The 18,855-nt window shown below is 40.8% G+C and overlaps 1 protein-coding gene across 2 annotated transcripts in view; it reads right to left on the minus strand.

The window, feature by feature from the left end:
- Nucleotides 1-18,489, minus strand: part of PAPSS1 (3'-phosphoadenosine 5'-phosphosulfate synthase 1) — a 103,767-nt gene extending 85,278 nt beyond the window's left edge. The window contains exons 1-3 of one of the 2 annotated variants that reach the window (XM_068543275.1): nucleotides 18,193-18,489; nucleotides 5,632-5,746; nucleotides 430-665 (exon numbers count right to left, since the gene is read on the minus strand). In XM_068543275.1, coding sequence (XP_068399376.1) covers nucleotides 430-665; nucleotides 5,632-5,746; nucleotides 18,193-18,252 — 411 coding nt within the window. In that variant the 5' untranslated portion in view covers nucleotides 18,253-18,489. Of the gene's footprint in view, nucleotides 1-429; nucleotides 666-5,631; nucleotides 5,747-17,821; nucleotides 18,030-18,192 lie in introns of those variants that run through there. The other variant, XM_068543276.1, reaches the window with a different exon arrangement.
- Between the last annotated feature and the right edge of the window lie 366 nt (nucleotides 18,490-18,855).

Genomic DNA, 18,855 nt, shown 5'->3' on the forward strand with positions numbered 1-18,855 from the left:
TGAATTAGTGCTCTATGGCCTCTAAAATAAGAAAGAGTGTGATGAAAGATGAAACTCAAGAATTGTGAGCAAAGAAGCCACGATAGGACACATGTTAAGAAACCTAAGATTTTCCCTGGTGTTTGATACATGTTGAGTATTTATTATAGGATTTGTGAACTGAAAAGTCAAACTTGAAATAATTTGGCCATTGACTTGTTCAACAACTTTGGTTATACTTTTGAGGGGGGCGGTGGGTGTGTGGGTTATATAGCAAGCTTTTCAAAAATGAATTTACTCAGGAAGCTGCGGCACAAAAATGTTGTAGGTTAATTGTTTTAATTTGGATTTAGCCTCAAAGTACATGTCAGTGTTTAAATTATTTGCTTTGCCTGACACCATATTCTCAATACATGTAATTAGAACAGCAATGGCGCAAAAGCCACATACCTGAGTATAAGGCGATATAAAACTTGTGATGCACACTAAGCCAGCATCTGCAAACAGCTTAGCAACTTCTGCGATGCGTCGAACATTCTCTTCTCTGTCTTCAGGACTAAAGCCAAGATTTTTATTGAGACCTTGACGAATGTTGTCGCCATCCAAAGTGTAGCATGGAATACCATGGCAAACCAAGTACTCCTCCAAAGCCATGCTTACTGTGGTCTTTCCTGCTCCCGATAAGCCTAAAAGTGAACAGTCCAAACAGATTCCATACATAAAGTTAGGAGGATAAGTAATAAAGGATTTTAACCACAGGCTTAATTATATTCATTATTCAGAGTAGTCTCTTAGCAACATTCTTGTCTAATATTGCTCTGTAAAATTTTACTACGTCTTAGCTAGAAAAACATCTGTAGTTTAAATATAATAAGGATTTATGTTTTTAGTAACTTCTGTCTAACCCCGACGGCATCCTAGAAATCACTGAGCTACAAAGGCTTAACCAATTTTAATATTACACATGGTTGGGTAGATATTCACTTTGTCCTCTTGTTACCACTATTCTAAAGCTGCATGCCAATTTTAAAAGAAAGTTATATGACCAAATTATTTCTGGTGAGGGAAGAAAAAGAAAGGACAAAAGTAAGTGAAATAAATATTAGAAAGTTACCTCTATATCCCAGGATCAACACCTCCCAAAGGTTACCATGATAAAAGCACCTGGGAATCCAATTTATAATATAATTAACCTTGAAAGAATATCCTCATTTCACCTTCCTCTACCAATGTTTAGTCACTAAACGATGAGGAGTAAAGGAAAAGGAAAGAGTACATTTATGCACTAATACTTGCCACCTTGGTGAGCATATCAAAATTCACAACTAAGATAGGTACTTCCCTCGTAGTCCAGTGGCTAAGACTCCGCGCTGCCAATGCAGGGGGCCCAGGTTCAATCCCTGGTCAGGGAACTAGATCCCACATGCCACAACTAAGAGTTCACATGCCACAACTAAAGATCCCACATGCCACAACGAAGATCCCACATGCCGCAGCTAAGACCCTGACGCAGCCAAATATATAAATACACAGATAGATATTTCAAAAAAAAAAAAATTAAGATAGTTATGAGACAAGAGATAAAACACTGAAACCTAATGTACTGATACTTTGACATGCTAGTATAGAAGGCTAACTGAAAAATCAATTTTAAAAAGGATGATATGTTAAGAGGATCAATATAGTGTTATATGGTTTCTACATTAAAAATGTATATTAACGTGAGTACAGCAGGTAGTATTTTCCAAAGATTGACTGAAAGCTTTTTTACAATGTGACACTGCCACTGTCACACCCAGAGGTAGAGTATTTCTCAGCCCTTGAATCTGGGCTGGACTTAGGCGTCGCCTGTAGCCAAAACAATAGAGTGAAAATGATGAGCATGACTTCCAAGACTCGTCAGAAAAAGCTATTCAGCTTCTCTTTGGATATTTAATTCGGGAGAAGCCAGCTGTTAAATACTCTGAGACCACCGTGCTAGAGAAATCAGAAGTAGGTGTTCCTGTCGATAGCCTTAGCCAGCTAAGCTCCCAGCGGACCAGCAGCATCCACTGGGGAGTCATCGCGGACACCCAGCCAGTTGTGGCTTTAGATGACTGGAGCCCAAGCCAGCATGACTGCAACCAAGCGAGACCCAGGGGGGAACTGCCCAGCAGAGCACTCCTGGATTCCTTACCCACAAAACAGTGAACAAATTAAAATGGCTGTTTCACACCACCAGGTTTTGGGTAATTTGTTGCATAGCAACAATGACTGAACAAAGTGATGGAGGTTGGGGAGACTAGGTTTTTCTGTTCTTTGTTATTGCAGTTTTTAACTACCAGTTGAACACTAAGTATCAGGGGAAAAAAAAACTGAAAACATCAACTTCTTATACAACAAAGACAACCTAATCAACTATACTCCAATATAAAATAAAAATTAAAAAAAACACAAAGATAACGTAAACTACAATTGAAGTGTCTGTTTATACATACATGTGTACATGTACATATTTTATGTATATATTTAATTTGAAACAAAGAACAGACACTGCTGAAAACTGAACTAATGACACAGAAAATTTCACTGAACGTAGACAAAAAGGCTAGGAAATCAAAGTGGTTAGAGAAAATTAATAGATAATGCAAGACAGATAATCCAAAACTAAGATAAAGCAAACTGGTATACCAAAGAGAAACCAAATGTACTAGATTGAATAGTGTCCTCCCCAAAGTTCACATACACCTGGAACCTCAGAATGTGACCTTATTTGGAAACAGGGTCTCTGTGCATGTAATTAGTTAAATTAAAATGAGGTCACACAGGACTACGGTGGGCACTAAATCCAGTGACTGAAATCTTTATAACAAGGCCATCTGAAGGCGAAAGCAGAGACTGGAGTGGTACCTCTACAAGCCAAGCAGCGCTAAGGATTGCCAGCAGAACCAGACGCCAGGAGAGAGGCATGGAACAGATTCTTCCCCAGAGCTGACAGAAGGAACCATCCTTGATTTCAGGCTCCCAAACTGTGAGAGAATAAACTTCTGTTGTTTGAAGCCACGCGGTTTGTAGTAATTTGTTACAGTGGCCCTGGGAAACTCATATACCAATCAATGTAAAAATACAAAACAAGAAAGTTTTTCCGAAATAAGATGTAAGAAAAAACAGTGTTCCAAGAAAATGACATACAAACCACTCCATACCGGGACAGATCTGGTTAAGCTACTGAATTGCAAGAAGAAGAAAGAAATCATGACTTCTGTTTCCAACAATATCAAAAAAAAAAAAAAAAAAAAGTGAAGGCTATGAATTTGACAACTAACAACCTTGATCTGATGAACATATATAGAATATTGCCCACATTAGGGGAACACATTTTCTTTACAAATAACACATTTATGAAACTGATTACATCCTACACTGTAAAGCAAGTACCAAAAAAATCTGATAAAAGTATTTATAAGCATCATTAGTGGTAAAATAAATGGAATATACCATGTTTAAGAAAAGGAGTACCCAATATTCTAAAGATCAATTTCCTCCCAAATTGACCTTTAGATACAATGTAATCCCAAATCAAATCCCAACTGGATTTTGGTGGAATTAGTTAAACCTATTACAAAATTTATACAATACAAAGAGCCAAAACAAAACAAAAAAAAGTCAAGACATTCCTAATGAAGAAGGTAAAAGGATTTACTCCACTAGATTTCAAGACTCTACAAATATATAGTAATTAAGACAGTGTGGCAATAATAGAGCAATAGACAAGTATACCAGTGGAATAGATCAGAGCTCCCAGAAACAAATCCACACATAAGTGGAAACCTGACCTAGGACAGCTGGCACAGCAGATCAGAGAAAAAGGATACCCTCATCTTGGGACAATTGATTATCCATATGGAAAAAAAAGAAAATGGATCCGTCCCTCACACTACACACAAAAATCAATTGCAGAAGGAAAAGGGCCTAAACGAGAAAAGCAAAACTTCCGAAAGAAAATATACGAAAAGAAATAATTCTTCAGGCATGCAGGTGAAAAAAGGAAAGCTCCTTAGAAGAAGAAAAAAAAATTGGATTAGTCACATTTAATAGAAGAAACGTCTGCCTGTCTTTTACGACAACTTGGCTGAGTAAAATATATATTTGGTTCATACTTTCTTTGTTCTGGAACTCTTAAAACATTACTCCAACATAAAAACTCAGGGAATTCAGAATCCAACGGGAAGCCATCTTATAAAAACCACTGAACAAAAAATACAGACCATAAAAACTCGACTCAAAGAAAGAGCTCATGAGTGGGCATGCCGTAATAAAAGAACTGATGGGAAGGTGGTAAGGTTGAATCAATTTACTTACAGAACTCAAATACAAACAACTATGGAAATTTAAGATTTGGAACAGAATGTGTCACAAGCCTAGACAATATAAATGTAACAATTTAACATCAATCTAGACTTAAGAATGAGGAGATGAGAAGAACTCAAAAATGCTCTCCTTTCATACAGAAACACAGAGACCTATCTACAATTGAAATTTTCAATTTATAAAAACAGAAAATGGGAATGCTGTTTTTTGGCAATCAGCAAAAATTTTAAGGATGGGTAATATCCATGTTGACACAGACATTGGAAAATGGACCCTCATCCACATTAGGAAAATAAATAGGTATAAATTTTAGTGGGTTGTGTGGCTGTCGGCATAACTGATGCCAACTTGGCGCTTCTCTGTCATCAAGGCTTTGTAGTTAATAGATTGTTTAATGTTCGTTAGGTCCAGGTGGCCTCTATGCTCTGTTAGTCCCCAAACAGTGATGAAGACCTTCGATAATATATTCCTGGTGCCCGGAAGACTAGTTACCCATTCATAAATCCTGACTTAGGAATACACTTCCTATTTCCAAGCACATACCCCCGTACCCTAGGTTAACTATGAAATTGTCCCAGTGGCCCCTCAGCAGTGCAAAGTGCAGCTGTGAATGTTTCCAGATCACTGTTTGCCAGATCCCACCCTGTGAATAAGTTACCCTATAATAAACTGATCCACTGATTATATGGAGCTGCCTGCCTTGCTTTTCAGTCTCAAGATTCCTTCTCAATTCAGTGGGCACTTTTCATTCCCTCTGTCCTCCAACATGGGTAAATTGGCAAGATGCAACAAAATTTTATTTAAAACTCCCAGAAGTGAAAAAAGATCCATCATTTTTAAAACCACCTCCAAAACCTGGATCAATTTACCCTCTCAAAGAGAGATTCTGGGAAAGTCAACACAAGAATCAATCAGAAGCCAAAGCAAAAGAAGAATCATTAGAAACTGATTGTGTGAAATTCTTTACCACTCGTTCTTTCTCTTCATATGGTCTACATTATTAGCATCTTGAAGGCAGAATCCAGGTCCTATTTGCATGCAGAATTTTATAGAATGTAAGGTAGTTATCAACTAGAAAGTAGTTTTAGGATGCATTCTGATTTTTCCCCTTTAACAGCAATTTTGTAAAGAACGAAAGGAATTACCAAAAGAAAATGTTATTATTAAGCAACTTTGTCAGTTACATATTATGGTGCTCCAGATACAAGAATAGAGCTCAAAATGTAAGTATCCTTACTCCTAGCTCAAGGCTGTCTGTACCACTGCTTTTGAAATAAAGTGGCTTATCTCTCCAGACCATACCTGTTAGCCAAACCGTGCAACCGCGAAAGCCACCTCTGGTCCCCACCACCTGACCTCTCTTGTTCCTGCTGACGTGGTGAGCTTGATAGGTGACATTAGTTGCCCTCTGCATCCCCTGGAAAAAAGAAAAAAAAGAAAGAATTCTGGTTTACCTGAGCCCCTTAAAAGGTAAATATATATTCCTTGCAACCATACAGTAACTGCCCTATGTAACATGCCAAAAGCAAGGAAAAAGATGAAAACTAATGGCTTTTTCTTTCTTTAGAGTACCTGGCACGGTGTTCAGTTCTTTACATACACCAATTAATTAGTCTGCAAAGCCCCTCAAGGATGCAGAAACTCCTACTACTGTGGTTTTCCAGATGAAGGTGGGAAACCTGAGAAAAGTTAAATAACTTGCCCCAGTTCCCCTAACTAGTAAGTGGCAGACTCCAGAGCCCAGTCTTCTCACTCATTCATTCATTCAACCATTGTTTCCTGAGGCCCTACTCGTACACCAAGTGAACAAAACAGGGTCCCTACTCTCATTGAGCTCATTCCACTGGCAGGAGACAGACCAATAACACTTAATTATTAAATCAGAGAGTGACAAGTGCACTCTGAAAATAAAACAGGGTAAGAATGGAAAGAGAGATAGGGGATGAGTGCCTCTTTAGACAGGATGATCAGGAAAAACCTCTGAGAGGGTGGCATCTGAGCAGATTCCTGAATGAAGTGTGGAAGAGATGTCTGCAGGTATCATGAAATGCATGATGAAAAAAATGGAACGTAATTGTTGTTCTCTCAAATTTTCTTCTCCTTAAGCAAAAAGGGCATAAAATTACATAGGTCTCAAAAGATCTTAATAGACGTTTCTCCAAAGAAAAAAATAAAAATGGTGAATAAGCACATTAAAAGATGCTCGACATCATTAGCCATCCAAGAAATGCAAATCAAAACCACGAGATACCACTGCACACCCACTCGATGGCTATAATCAAAAAGACAGGAAATAACAAGTGCTAGTGAGGATATGGAGAAATTAGAATCCTCATACATTTGCTGATGGGAATGTACAGTCACTTTGGAAAACAGAAGTTCTACAAAATATTAAATATAATTATCATATGTCCAAATGATTCCCACTCCTAGATTTATGCTCACAAGAAATGAAAACATGTCCACACAAAACTTGTACACATATGTTCTAGCAGCATGATTCATAAAAGCCAAAAGGTGAAAACAACCCATCTGTCCATCAATTAATAATTAGATAAACAAAACTGTTTAATTGTATGGTATATACATACAGTGGAATATTATTTGGTAATAAAAAGGAATGAAGTACTAATACAACCTACAATACGGACAAACCTCAAAAACATTATGCTAAGTGAAAGATGCCAGTCGCAAAGGCCACATATTGCATAATTCCATTTATATGAACCATCCAGAATAGGGAAATCTAAAGAGATAGAAAGCAGATTAGTGGTTACCTCAGGCTGGGATGTTGGGAGAGGAATGTGGAGTGACTTCTAATGGATATGGGGTTCTTTTCTGGGGTAATTAAAATGCTCTAAAATTGACTGTGGTGATGGTTGCACAACTGTGTAAATATAATAAAAACTACCAAATTGTACATTTTAAGCGGGTAAATTGAATGGTAGGCAAATTATCTCAATAAAGTTGTTTTCTAAAATTAAAAAAATGAATCACATAGCCTCTATTTTCTCCTCCTATGGAGCAAAAACATAATTTAGATTCTTTTCAACAAGTTATGCCTTTATAAAATAGGTAAGTGACAGCATTCTTTTAATAGGGTGTTTGTATTTGATACTGCGTATAGCTCTTATTTTTTTTAAGACAGTTTTATTCATCATTCACTCAAAGATATCTACTGAATGCACACTACATGCTTGACATTCTTCTAGGTGCTGATGAAACAGAAGTTCACAATACCAATAAAATCACTGTCCTCCTGGGGCTTCTCTCGTCTTCCCTCCCAGGGCAGCGGCTCTCAAAGCGTGGTCCCTAACCAGCAGCTTTGGCATCTCCTGGGAACTGCTAGAAATGCAAATTATCAGGACCTGCCCCAAGCAGACTAAGTCAGAAACTCTGGGGTGGGGCCTGACAATCTGCATTTTAAAGCCTCCAAGTGACTCGGATGCCAGTTCAAGTTTGAGAACCACTGGACTAAGAGGAAAAAGAGAGGCGAGAAAAGAAAACACCAAGATAAATAAGGAAATTATGTAAGTTAGAAGTATGTATCAAAGAGGGGGAAAAAGTAAATAAAGCGAAAAAAGTGAAGAAATATCATAGGAAGTGTGATATTTAGACAGGGTGGCCAGGGAAGGCTTCAGCAGAAAGAGGCTATTTAAGATCTCTGATGACCTCTGAGGGAAGCACCTTCCAGACAGGGAACAGCAAGTGTGAAGAAAAGTGAAAAAGTAACTGGGGAAATCCAGAATGATTGCTGGGCAGTCCAAACAAGCTGTCTGGAGGCAACGGTCACACATCTAAAGCAAGAGCAGTGGCCATGACCATGTTTTCTGCAGCCACGTGAGTGGCTCAGGTTGAGGCATGGAAGAGTCAGATGATTCACCCTTGACCCAGAGGTCTTCAAAATGGGGAACAAACACCCTCATAGGTACATGAACATGGACTTCGTCAAGGGACCATTTCCATCCAGATCTTCAACTTCCAGATGTGTTCTTTTCTAAAACTGGTTGGCCTGAGAAGGTGCCTGAGGTTCAGGATCTCTTTCCCCCTCTCCCTGCACAATCCCCCTAGTGTACAGGAGAAAGCATCTCTGCCCATCTGGATCTTACTCTCACTCACTGCCCTGGGGGTGTCCTCAGGAGCCAAAGGGACAATTTGACCATTCTTTTAATAGGCCCACCACAAAAGCTGCACCCCTCCCCCACTAATCATCTCATTAGCAGATGTATCAATAGTTCCAATAATCACGAAGAATTCTACTATGGGTCTCCCAAACCATTTCATTTCAATTAAACTGATGAAGCAAACATAACTTTCCAGCTCTGCATTTCCAGAATTTTAAACAAAACCTGGGGTGTCTGACCCAGACATCTGCGTCTCCCGGGAAGCAGCGGCCCCTCTTTCCTGCGGTATCCAGTTTTAGCTCCCAGGCAGGCAGCCTGGGAGGAGAGGAGACAGGAGCTGGGTCTGCTGGAAGGGGACAGGACTGGGATAGGGGCACAAGGAGGGTGCTATACACATTAGCTGCCTACACTTGCAGAACCTGTTTGACTTCGTCGTTTTGTTTCGGGATTTTTTTCCAAGTTACTTTGCTTTGGGGCAAGAAGAAACATGTATTTAATGAGTTTTAATTCATTTTGGCACCATAAAATATCTTCTGCTTTTCTTTTTAAATTGAGTAGAATGTATAAAAACTGAGAAGCTACAAAATGCTGAGGCTGTGGTTGAGAGAAAATATAGGATAAGAGATTGTTTTAATCACTAGAAAAGTATGCTCCCTCCGGGCTTCTTGCCTCCTACATTTAAAAAAATTCTGGCAGTAAATATGGCAGTCTGGGTACAAGGAGGCTTACTGTTAATGTATGTTTGATATTTTCCATATTAAAACACAAACTTAAAATAAGATTTGCCACAATCTCCTACCTCCCGGTTTCTCAGAATAAATCAAAGAGCACTTTTTAAAACTATTAGAATTGCAAGGTGGTGGGTGTATGCCTGAATTTTACTAAAAATCTAAAGGTCACTTCCATATGTAATCTTCTAGTTCCCTTTCCCCTCTCTTTTCCTTTTCCACCCGCTCTAGCCAAAGCCTTCCTATAATCCCGCCAGGAAAACATGACATTAGTGGGTGCATCAGTGAGTTATTTCCTTCCAACTCTCCATTCCTGTTCTCAGAGTCTTCAATGCCCTAGTTTCTATTCACAGAACAATGAAATCAGGCTTATTCTTTTCTAAGAGTCTGGGTGGTTTATAGTAATATTTGGCTTGTTGTACATACACCCAAGGCAGTCCCTGTAACATTTACTGCCCATAGGATTCGTCTGTTATTTATGGACCGTTTTATACGATGTCTTTTTGTATATAATTTTTACTTCCTTGGGAGAATAGGCCAAGCACTATGAGTTATAGTTCTTTGTGTTTTTCACAACACCCAGCCTCTTTTCTTGTGTCTAGTCAGTGTTCAGTAAAAGTTAGATATAAGACATTTATTTTAAAGCGTGATTTGTGTTCTCTGTATAACTTGCAAATGAAATGATGATTGACATTCAGAAGTCTTAAGAATAGCAGAACTGGGACAATTCAAAAGAATTCCTTCTCTTTCTACGATTGGGACTAAATGACTACCAGTCCTGTTACTAGGCTAACGTCAGGTGGCCTCTCATATGTGTGGTGTACATTTCCTACACATTCTACAAACTGCTGTCCTCAACACCCACACGAGTGGCCCTGTGACCCTTTTTGACCCACCTTAATTTCCACATGGGCTGTTTTGTTATTTTATCCACTTCCCTATGGGACAAATTAACTTCTCCTATGATGCTATTTAGGAGAATTTCATGGTTTGTGAGTTTATGATGATTTTATGAAGAACTCTGCATTTTTAAGTGAAATTTGTAAAGGCACAGAAAATATATCAAGCATAATTCTGGACTTCAACATCTATCACTCACCCCACCACCCATCTTAAACTGACTGCCAAACAGTATATTCTTCCAAAGAGAATACCTGAAATGGTAACACAGATGTGTCTTTTATATCCCAAGACATACTGTGAGTAAACTGGAGAGATGGTAGAGTACCATGTGGATAAAACTGAAAAGAATACAATGAGAAGAAAGCTTTAGTTCACCGAGTTATTGATAACTGAAATTAATCTTTCGAACGTTCACGTTAACAAGCCAAAGACAAACAGCAAGAGTGAGACACATACGTTCCTGGAGGTTAAGAAAACAACTTGAAAAGGCTACACTTAACACCTTGCTGCTACGAAGCATGGGGCACAGCAGCACCGGCAATGACCTGGCTGCTTCTCAGAAAGTGAATCTCAGGCCCTACCCCCAGATCTCCTGAATCAGAGCTAAGATACTGGCATGCCTATTCGATCACCGACTGTCATGCATACACTCCGCATATACATTATGGCTCTCCAACTATTCTGTTTTAAAGATTAAAGAACACTTAAATATTTACTTAATGGATATTTTAAACTGTCAATACTTTTAATGGAAGGGGCCCTGGATGACCTCCAGTTGGGAAGTCCAGCCATAAGAGATTCCTAGAAGTCAGAAATGAGCCTGAGACTACCTGTTCATTCATCATTTGTTGATGGAGCCCTCCTAGACACGGGGAGTAAAACGGATCAAAAACATTTCAGGGAAGGAGACAAACAATAAAGAGAGAAAGACACCTTTACACTGTGACAGGCCCCTGCCTCCCACTACGGTGACAGCGGGGCTTTCCCTACATACATGATGGGGATGCGTCCTCTACAAGTGGTTGTGCTTTTGTGTACTTTACTGTACAATACTGTATAGAGTACAGTAGTACAGTATCTTTATTTCAAGCCCAGGATGTCCAGAAGCAAGCATAAAAGCAGCAGTGATGTAGCCAGTACTGTACTGTACTTTTCAAGGTACTGTACTGTAAGATTAAAAATGTTTTACTTTTTGTGTTTGTTTGTTTTTTATGTATTATTTTTGTGAAAAGTATTATAAACCTATTACAGTACAGTACCATATAGCCAACTGTGTTAGTTGAGTACCTAGGCTAACTCTGTTGGACTTACGAACAAATTGGACTTATAAATGCGCTCTTGGAACGGAACTCGTTCATATGTAGGAGACTTACTGTACATGAATGTTCACAGCAGCATTATTCATAGCAACTGAAGAGGAGAAACAACTCAAATGTTCATCAACTAATGAAAGGGTAAGCAAAACGTGATACATCCATAAAACATAATATTATTCAACCATATAAAGGAATGAAGTATTGATACATGCTACAACATGGATGAACCTTGAAAACATTATTCTACGTTAAAGAAGTTAGACACTAAAGGCCATATATTATATCATTAACATTTATAGGAAAGTCTAGAATAGGGAAATCCAGAGACAAAAATTAGATTATTGGTTGGCAGGTGCTAGAGAGGGGGAAAGGGGAAGGATAGGGAATGACTGCTAATGGGTACAGGGTTTCTTTTTGGGGTGATGAAAATGTTAAAAGTAGATATTGGTGATGGTTATAAAACTGTAAATATACTAAAAAAACAATGAACTGAACACTCAAACATATGAGAGATAAAGACAGAGGGAAAGGATGCAACCATCAAAGAAACTACAGAGAAGAATAAGAACAATGGCTGCAGTCATCTAACTGGATTTCTATATGTACTGTCCAATATTTCCACTGTTTACTCAGTTAAAACTTACTTGGTAGAGAACTGTGTCCTTAGGAAAGGATATTTCACAGAAATAATTACCACTTAGGTAAATACCAAAAAAAAAACAACAAGCAAAAAAAAAAAAAACAAAAACCAGTCTCTTCATTTGAACTAATTACTTAGTAATTTGCTTTCAAAACAATTCAGGGTTGGATTTGACTGTTTTGTTGTTGGTATGCTACGGGTAATTGATCCACCTCAGAGCAAAAGATGGTAACATCCTAGCTGGTGGAGGAGAAAATGCTAGTATCGGATTTTATTTTAAATTACTAGTTTTGCATTTCAGAGTTACCTAATTTATTTCCCCTTTTTCTTACTCAAAGCAAAGAATAGAACAGGGTTTCTCAACCTCAGCATGAATGTCTTTTGGGCCTCGGCATTAACGATAGTGCTTTGCTGTGGGGACTGTCCTGTGCACTGCAGGATTTGTAGCAGCACCCCTGGCCTCTACCCAGCAGATGTCAGAAGCAACCCCCCCTACACACACACACAAATGTAACAACCAAAAAAGTCTCCAGATATTTTCCAAACACCCCCCTGGGGGCAGTAAATTTTTAGCTGGTTGAAAATCACTGGAGAAGAAAACTACTCCCCAAAGGTCAATGTAACAGAGCCAAGTTGGGGAAGCTTATTTCATATTTCAACTTTAGAGAAGCCACTATGCTAAGGGGAGGCTAACTGACAGCTGGGTACCCTGCCGGAGCCAGGACTACAGAATTGCCCAAAACCGTGATTCCAAAGTTGCCACCATCTCTCAAAATTTCCTTCCCCGGGGAAGAAAGTAAGAACGAATACACGAGTACAAAATACACACATAAGTAGGAAAAAATGTCGGCAGCCATCCCAAAGTTACTACCTAGACCTGTCCAGTATAACTTTCTGAGGTGATGAAAATGTTCTATACTGCACAGCCCAATACAGCGGCCACGAGTTTCCTATGGAAATGTAGCACCTGAAACACGGAACGTTTCATCTTATTTTAACTAAATTTAAGTTGCCACAGGTGGCTACTGGCTACCAGATTGGACAATGCGGATCTAGACCCTGCTGTCATTCTTCCCGTTCTTGTTGTCAGTCAACACGGAGTACATTCTTGGTAGAAGTCCAGTTGTCCTTCTCCTTTAGGCAACTTTTCCAGCAGTATCTCCCTAGCTTCCAGGGAAGGAAACTCAGTACCTGCCCCTGCACACAGCCAGGCCAATGCTCTGAAGGAGGAATATATGGCTTTCCAAATGCTGTGTGTTCCATTTCTGCATGCTTGCTTCATTTTTTTACCACCTCAGTCTTCCCCCAAATCCAGAACGGGCTGCTGGCCTTCTACGAAAGGCATCGAACAGTATGAGGGACAAATTGTTCAGAAAAAGTAGAACTGATAAAAGGGAAAAATATCTCATTCGTGTATTTGCTTTTCAATTAACCCTCTCCCAGGTAGAATGTCATATCCATGAGAGCAGGACCCTTTGCTGTCTTTTTACCACTGCATCCCCAGCACCTGGAACACAGGCACACACACAAAGCAGGTGTTAAATATTTGATGAATTAATAAATAAGAACACCTTAAATAGTGCTCATGTGCCAGCACCAGAGTGCTTTAAATGTATTAAATAACTGAAACCTCATTATAACCCTATGAGATATGCCCTATTAGCTCCACTACAAGCTATGTTTCATTATCCACATTATTACATTTGAAGACAGTGAGGCACAGAGGAGTTAGGCAACATGCCCAAGATCACACAGGTAGTAAGTGACAAAACTATAATTTTAATTCTACCACATATGGAGCTTATTCTCTTACTTAAGCTGTGCTAAGGTACTAGTAAGTTATCTAAGACTTTTAATAACATAAGTACCCAAGCTTACTCAGCACCCTAACCCTTATCCCCATCCTGTTATATGAGGAGAAGCTCCATGTAGACGCAAAACCTCTATAACGAAATATGATTACATGATACACGATAATAGCAGAGCGCAACAATAACACAGAGGTGCACAAAGAATTCAGCCTATGTGCAACAGCGTGTGGACACAGGAGGCCACAGTTTCGGTACAGGAGCCCGAGGCTCTGAAGACTTCCACGAGTGATAAAGGTCAACAGGCATCAGAGCAGAAGGAAAGGCTTGTGTAAAACCCTGAGGATGTAAGGTATAGAAGGAGAGTTGGTGCTGGAGATATGGAGCTATGGGAATTTGGGGCGTGGAGGAGAGAGGGGAATGGAACGGCAAACCAGAATGAGATCGTCGTATGCGCTTCCGAACGGCAATGCTAGATCTCAGACTACTCTGTGGGTAGTCGGGTCCAGATCCACTGTAAAGTGGGTCCAAGCAAGGGATTTGGCCCAACCTGAGTCTACAAAATAGGTGAGTGACACCTGGGTCTGAACTGAGGGCCAGCTAACACACAGTTTGAAATGTTTTACGGAAGACAAATGAAAACCCGTCCCAATAGAGAAAGGTTCAATCAGATGCTAAATGATACTCATTACACCTGATGCTTCGTCAGACTGAGATAAGAGGAGGATAAAGGGGCATGATCATTCTTGATTTTCTTTACTATTCTTTTAGGTACATGGAGACACCTCCCTTCTCTCTAGTATATTCTCTAACTCAAATTTAACCATCAAATCTTTATTTTCAACCTTAACCTAACTCAATCCCTAGAGATGTGAACACAGGTCCCGACTGAGTTTTTAAAATGTGGTTAGTAAATGTAAAATAGATAGCTAGTGGGAAGCAGCAGCATAGCACAAGGAGATCAGCTCAGTGCTTTGTGACCACCTAGAGGGGTGGGATAGGGAGGGTGGGAGGGAGACGCAAGAGGGAGGGGACATGGGGATATATGTATACATACAGCTGATTCACTCTGTTATACAGCAGAAACACAACATTGTAAAGCAATTATACTCCAATAAAGATGTTAATTAAAAATAAATAAATAAATAAAACGTGGTTAGTCTAAAGTGAGATGTGTGCTAAGTGTAAAATATATACTTATGTATATTTTTTAATAATTTTATATTGATTATGATAGTATTGAACTCATTTTTATATTGAGATGACAGTACTTTAGCTATACAGGGTTAAATAAATATTAAAATTTATTTCAACCTGCTCCTTTTCACTTTTTTTTTTTTACTATGACCTCTAGAAAAATTTAAATTACATTATGTGGCTCACGTTATATTTCTGTTGGATAGCCTTGTTCTACAGACTATCTCTACTAAGGCCATCTGTCCCTTACATGCAGCATGCTTAATACTGGGTCCACCTTTTACAAGCTCTGACATCTCTGTGCCTCAGCTTCTTCATCAATAAAATGGAGATACTAATTGGAATAAAGAGGATAACTAACCATAACAGCTAACACACATAATACTCAGACTGTAAGAGCTAACACACACACAACACTTACAATATGCCAGACACTGTTCTAAGCATTTTTCATATATTAACTCCTTTAATCTTCACAATATCCCTGTGAGGCCATCACTCCCATTTTATAGATGAGCAAACTGAGGCACAGAGAAATTAAGTGACTAGCCAAAGGTTACACGGTTAGTAAACAGTGAAGGCCAGGTTTGAGTCCAAGCAGTCAGTTCCAGGGTCCTTGCTTTAAACCACTGTCTCTCATGATACCCACCTCAAAAATGGTACAGAAATTCAATAAGTTAATTTAGGTAAAAAATTTCAAACTGTCTCCAGCACATAGTAAACACTCCTTCAGTGTTTAACTATTATCACCATCACTCCAGCCCTCAACCTACTTCTCAAATTCCCTGCATGCCGCGACTTTTCTCCTCATTTCCCAGGATTAAAACCTCAGGATCCTCTTTTAATACGTCTCCCTCTTTCATTCCCTAACTCGTCAGGTCCTTCTTACTCTTCCTTGAATGCTCTTAACGCATCTATTCTGCTTTTCCACTACCACCTTAGCCCAGTACTCTGCACCCTCACAACTGTATGAATTAATAGCAGTAACAAGACAAAGACCTTAACCGGTGCTCATGTACCAGGCATTCTTCAAGTTTATTAATTCATTTAAACCTTACTATAACCCTGTTTGTTCTCCAGGACTTCTACATCTGGGCTCTAACAGTGTCTAATTTCTTTAGCAGACCAGTCTTCCTGGAATACCAATTTCATCATGTGACGGGAACTTTAAATGTGTCTGGATTCACGTGTCCCGATACGTGTCCCTATCAGCTGATGTATGTGAGAGGAAAAGATGATGGGTGTTCCCTACTGGGGCAAAGAAGGATTTACAAGGCCCTGAAAATTAAAAATTCTAGCCTCGTCCAAAATCTCTCACGGAATCTAGTCTCAACTCAGCAGCCAAACATTAACAACTATACAACCTTGCCCCATGCTGCTCATTCAATCTTACCTCCAGTCAACAAAAACCCTCCAGAGTGGTTAAACAGGTCTCTTCATTGTTCCTGGAGTAAATAATGGTCATTATTATTATTATTTATATTATGTATAATAATATTATATATTATTATACATAATATAAATTATTATCATTATTAGACCTTATTCATACAGTTCCCCTCTGCCTCAAAAATCTGAGCACACTTCTCCTCCATCACGCCCAGACTAAACTAATCTCCCCTCTAAACTGTGATAAAACAGCTGTCTTACCCCACTCACTGGGGTCTATAATGATACATTCATCACCCGGCAAATGCCAATCACAACCCCAACCAGGCCCTGAGCAACTGGAAGGCAAGCACAGAGTCCCTCATTTCTCACCTTCCCCATGAGTAGCACATGCCTCTACAAAGAACACGCACTTATTTGGCAAATGGAACACTAAATGAGTTACAGACAGTGTAGCCGAAATGACATGTAAATACCCTAATTCAGCCAACCGTATTTCCCTAACCAGGAAATACCTCAAGGTAACAGGAGCAGTGGCAATAGTTTCATAGCAGTGTTATCACTGCACTCTCCAAGTCATTATCTTCTTTACTCCACAAAACTCTCCAGTGAAGTACCACTACAATACCTTTAAGTCAGCTGAGGTTTAAAGAAGTCGAGGGTTTTTACTCAGGATCACACAACTACTACACAGCAAAGGTGGAACCAGAGACCAGGCCGCTAGTCCAGCGCTCTTTCCAATGGTCTAATTCACCTTTTATCTCTTCTCCGTCCTTATCACCTAAGGAAGAGTTAAATAACTAAGAGGGGAAAGGAATCGGGTGAGAATACTTGGTAACAACAGATGTGGTAAATTAATGACTTGAACATTTGTCTGAAATGGCTTTTTTTTCTTTGACTCACCAAGGGTAATGACGATTTACAAGGCTGCATTTAAACCTCATAATCTTGCTGTACTGTGAAATAAAAATTTCCACCCAAACTTAAAACGGATATCTTTCCGGCCTCCAGAGCTGGACACCACCTCCTCCACCCCACCCCCTCTGCACTTACAAAATCTTAGCTTAAGGCTGTTTCTTACCAAGAATAATTAAGGAAGTAAGCAACCTTCTGAGGTTGCTTAACCATCAAAGCAAACTGGCAGTCCTTGCTAAACGTTATAAACCATTAGTTTCACCACATTTTACTGTTTCCATGTTATTTGCTAGATATTCCGATTTAACAGCGAATCACAAAGAACCTCAGTTCCGGGCAGTCTCAGCTCATGAATGGCCACATTGTTGGGTACTCTCCCTTCACGCTGAAAGTCAGAAATGGAAAGACGTGGAGATGGACCCAAACCTGGGCTCACTGCACTGGCAGAGCCAAGAAAAACCAGGAAACGTACCAAAGACGCCTGCCTCTGCCTCCTCCGCAGACCTTCAGGCCACTGGAGGGGATGCGGGCAGCTCCCCCTCGGGGGATGCAGCTTTCAGCAGCCGCCAGCTCACTGCCGAAAGAGCGTCCTCGAGGTCTCCTCTGAGGCGAGGAGCTGAAGAAGGGGGCGTTCTTCCCACGGACCCTGGATCGGATCCCCGCCCCCGCCGCGCCACTCCACCCGGCACAACCCACTGCCCCAGGTGGAAGGCGCCGCGGCCTCGGGTACCACCCCCAATTCTCCAGGGAGGATACAGACGAGGCGGAAGGGAGGCAGCGGCTCCGAAACAAGCTGCAGCCGGAGCCTCCCAGAGCCTCCTCCGCACCTCTGCTCCGACTCACCCAGTTCTGCGCGTTATTGCTCAGCTTGACTTTCTTGCACAGGCTACCGGGAACCTCCATGGCTGCACAGCGCGCCGGTGCCCTCGTTCTCAGCGCCCGGAGAGTAGTCGGAGGATGGGAGGCCGGCGGGGGCGGGACGGGAAGGCGGGGTCTCCTCGCGACCGGGCTGGCACGCGCTGTCGTAGGCACGCGCTCGTGCTCGTGGCTCCGACTGAGCCGCGCCTCGGCCCCGCCTCCGAAATGGGTCCGGGGCAGAGGTGTGTGGGGTGGGGCGAAGCAAAGGACGAGAACCGGACGCAGGGGGTGGGAGCGGGGCTTCAGGGCGCGCACTGACGTGAGCACGCACGACGCTCCTCCCTCTTGATTCTGAGGAAGGGGCGGGGCCTGAGAAGGTAGTCGTGGAACTTCCAGAGTCCTCCCCCGCTCGCCGCCTTGCGTTGCGCATGCGCAGAGGTAGGAAACGCGTCTCAGGCCTCGACCTGGAAGGACAAGGAAAGATACCAGGCCCCCAGCTCTTTGCGGGTTTCGCTGCCTGCTGCTGTTTAGTAGATGGCAGAAGGCATTGACGTGGTCTTCCAGCCCTCTGGTTTTTCCTCCATAAACCCGGCCACCAGTTTCCTATCCTCCATATCTGTGCCCTCCTCGCCCTGGCCACATTTAAAA

The sequence above is a fragment of the Eschrichtius robustus genome, chromosome 4 (assembly GCF_028021215.1).
Source record: "Eschrichtius robustus isolate mEscRob2 chromosome 4, mEscRob2.pri, whole genome shotgun sequence".
Lineage (NCBI taxonomy): Eukaryota > Metazoa > Chordata > Mammalia > Artiodactyla > Eschrichtiidae > Eschrichtius > Eschrichtius robustus.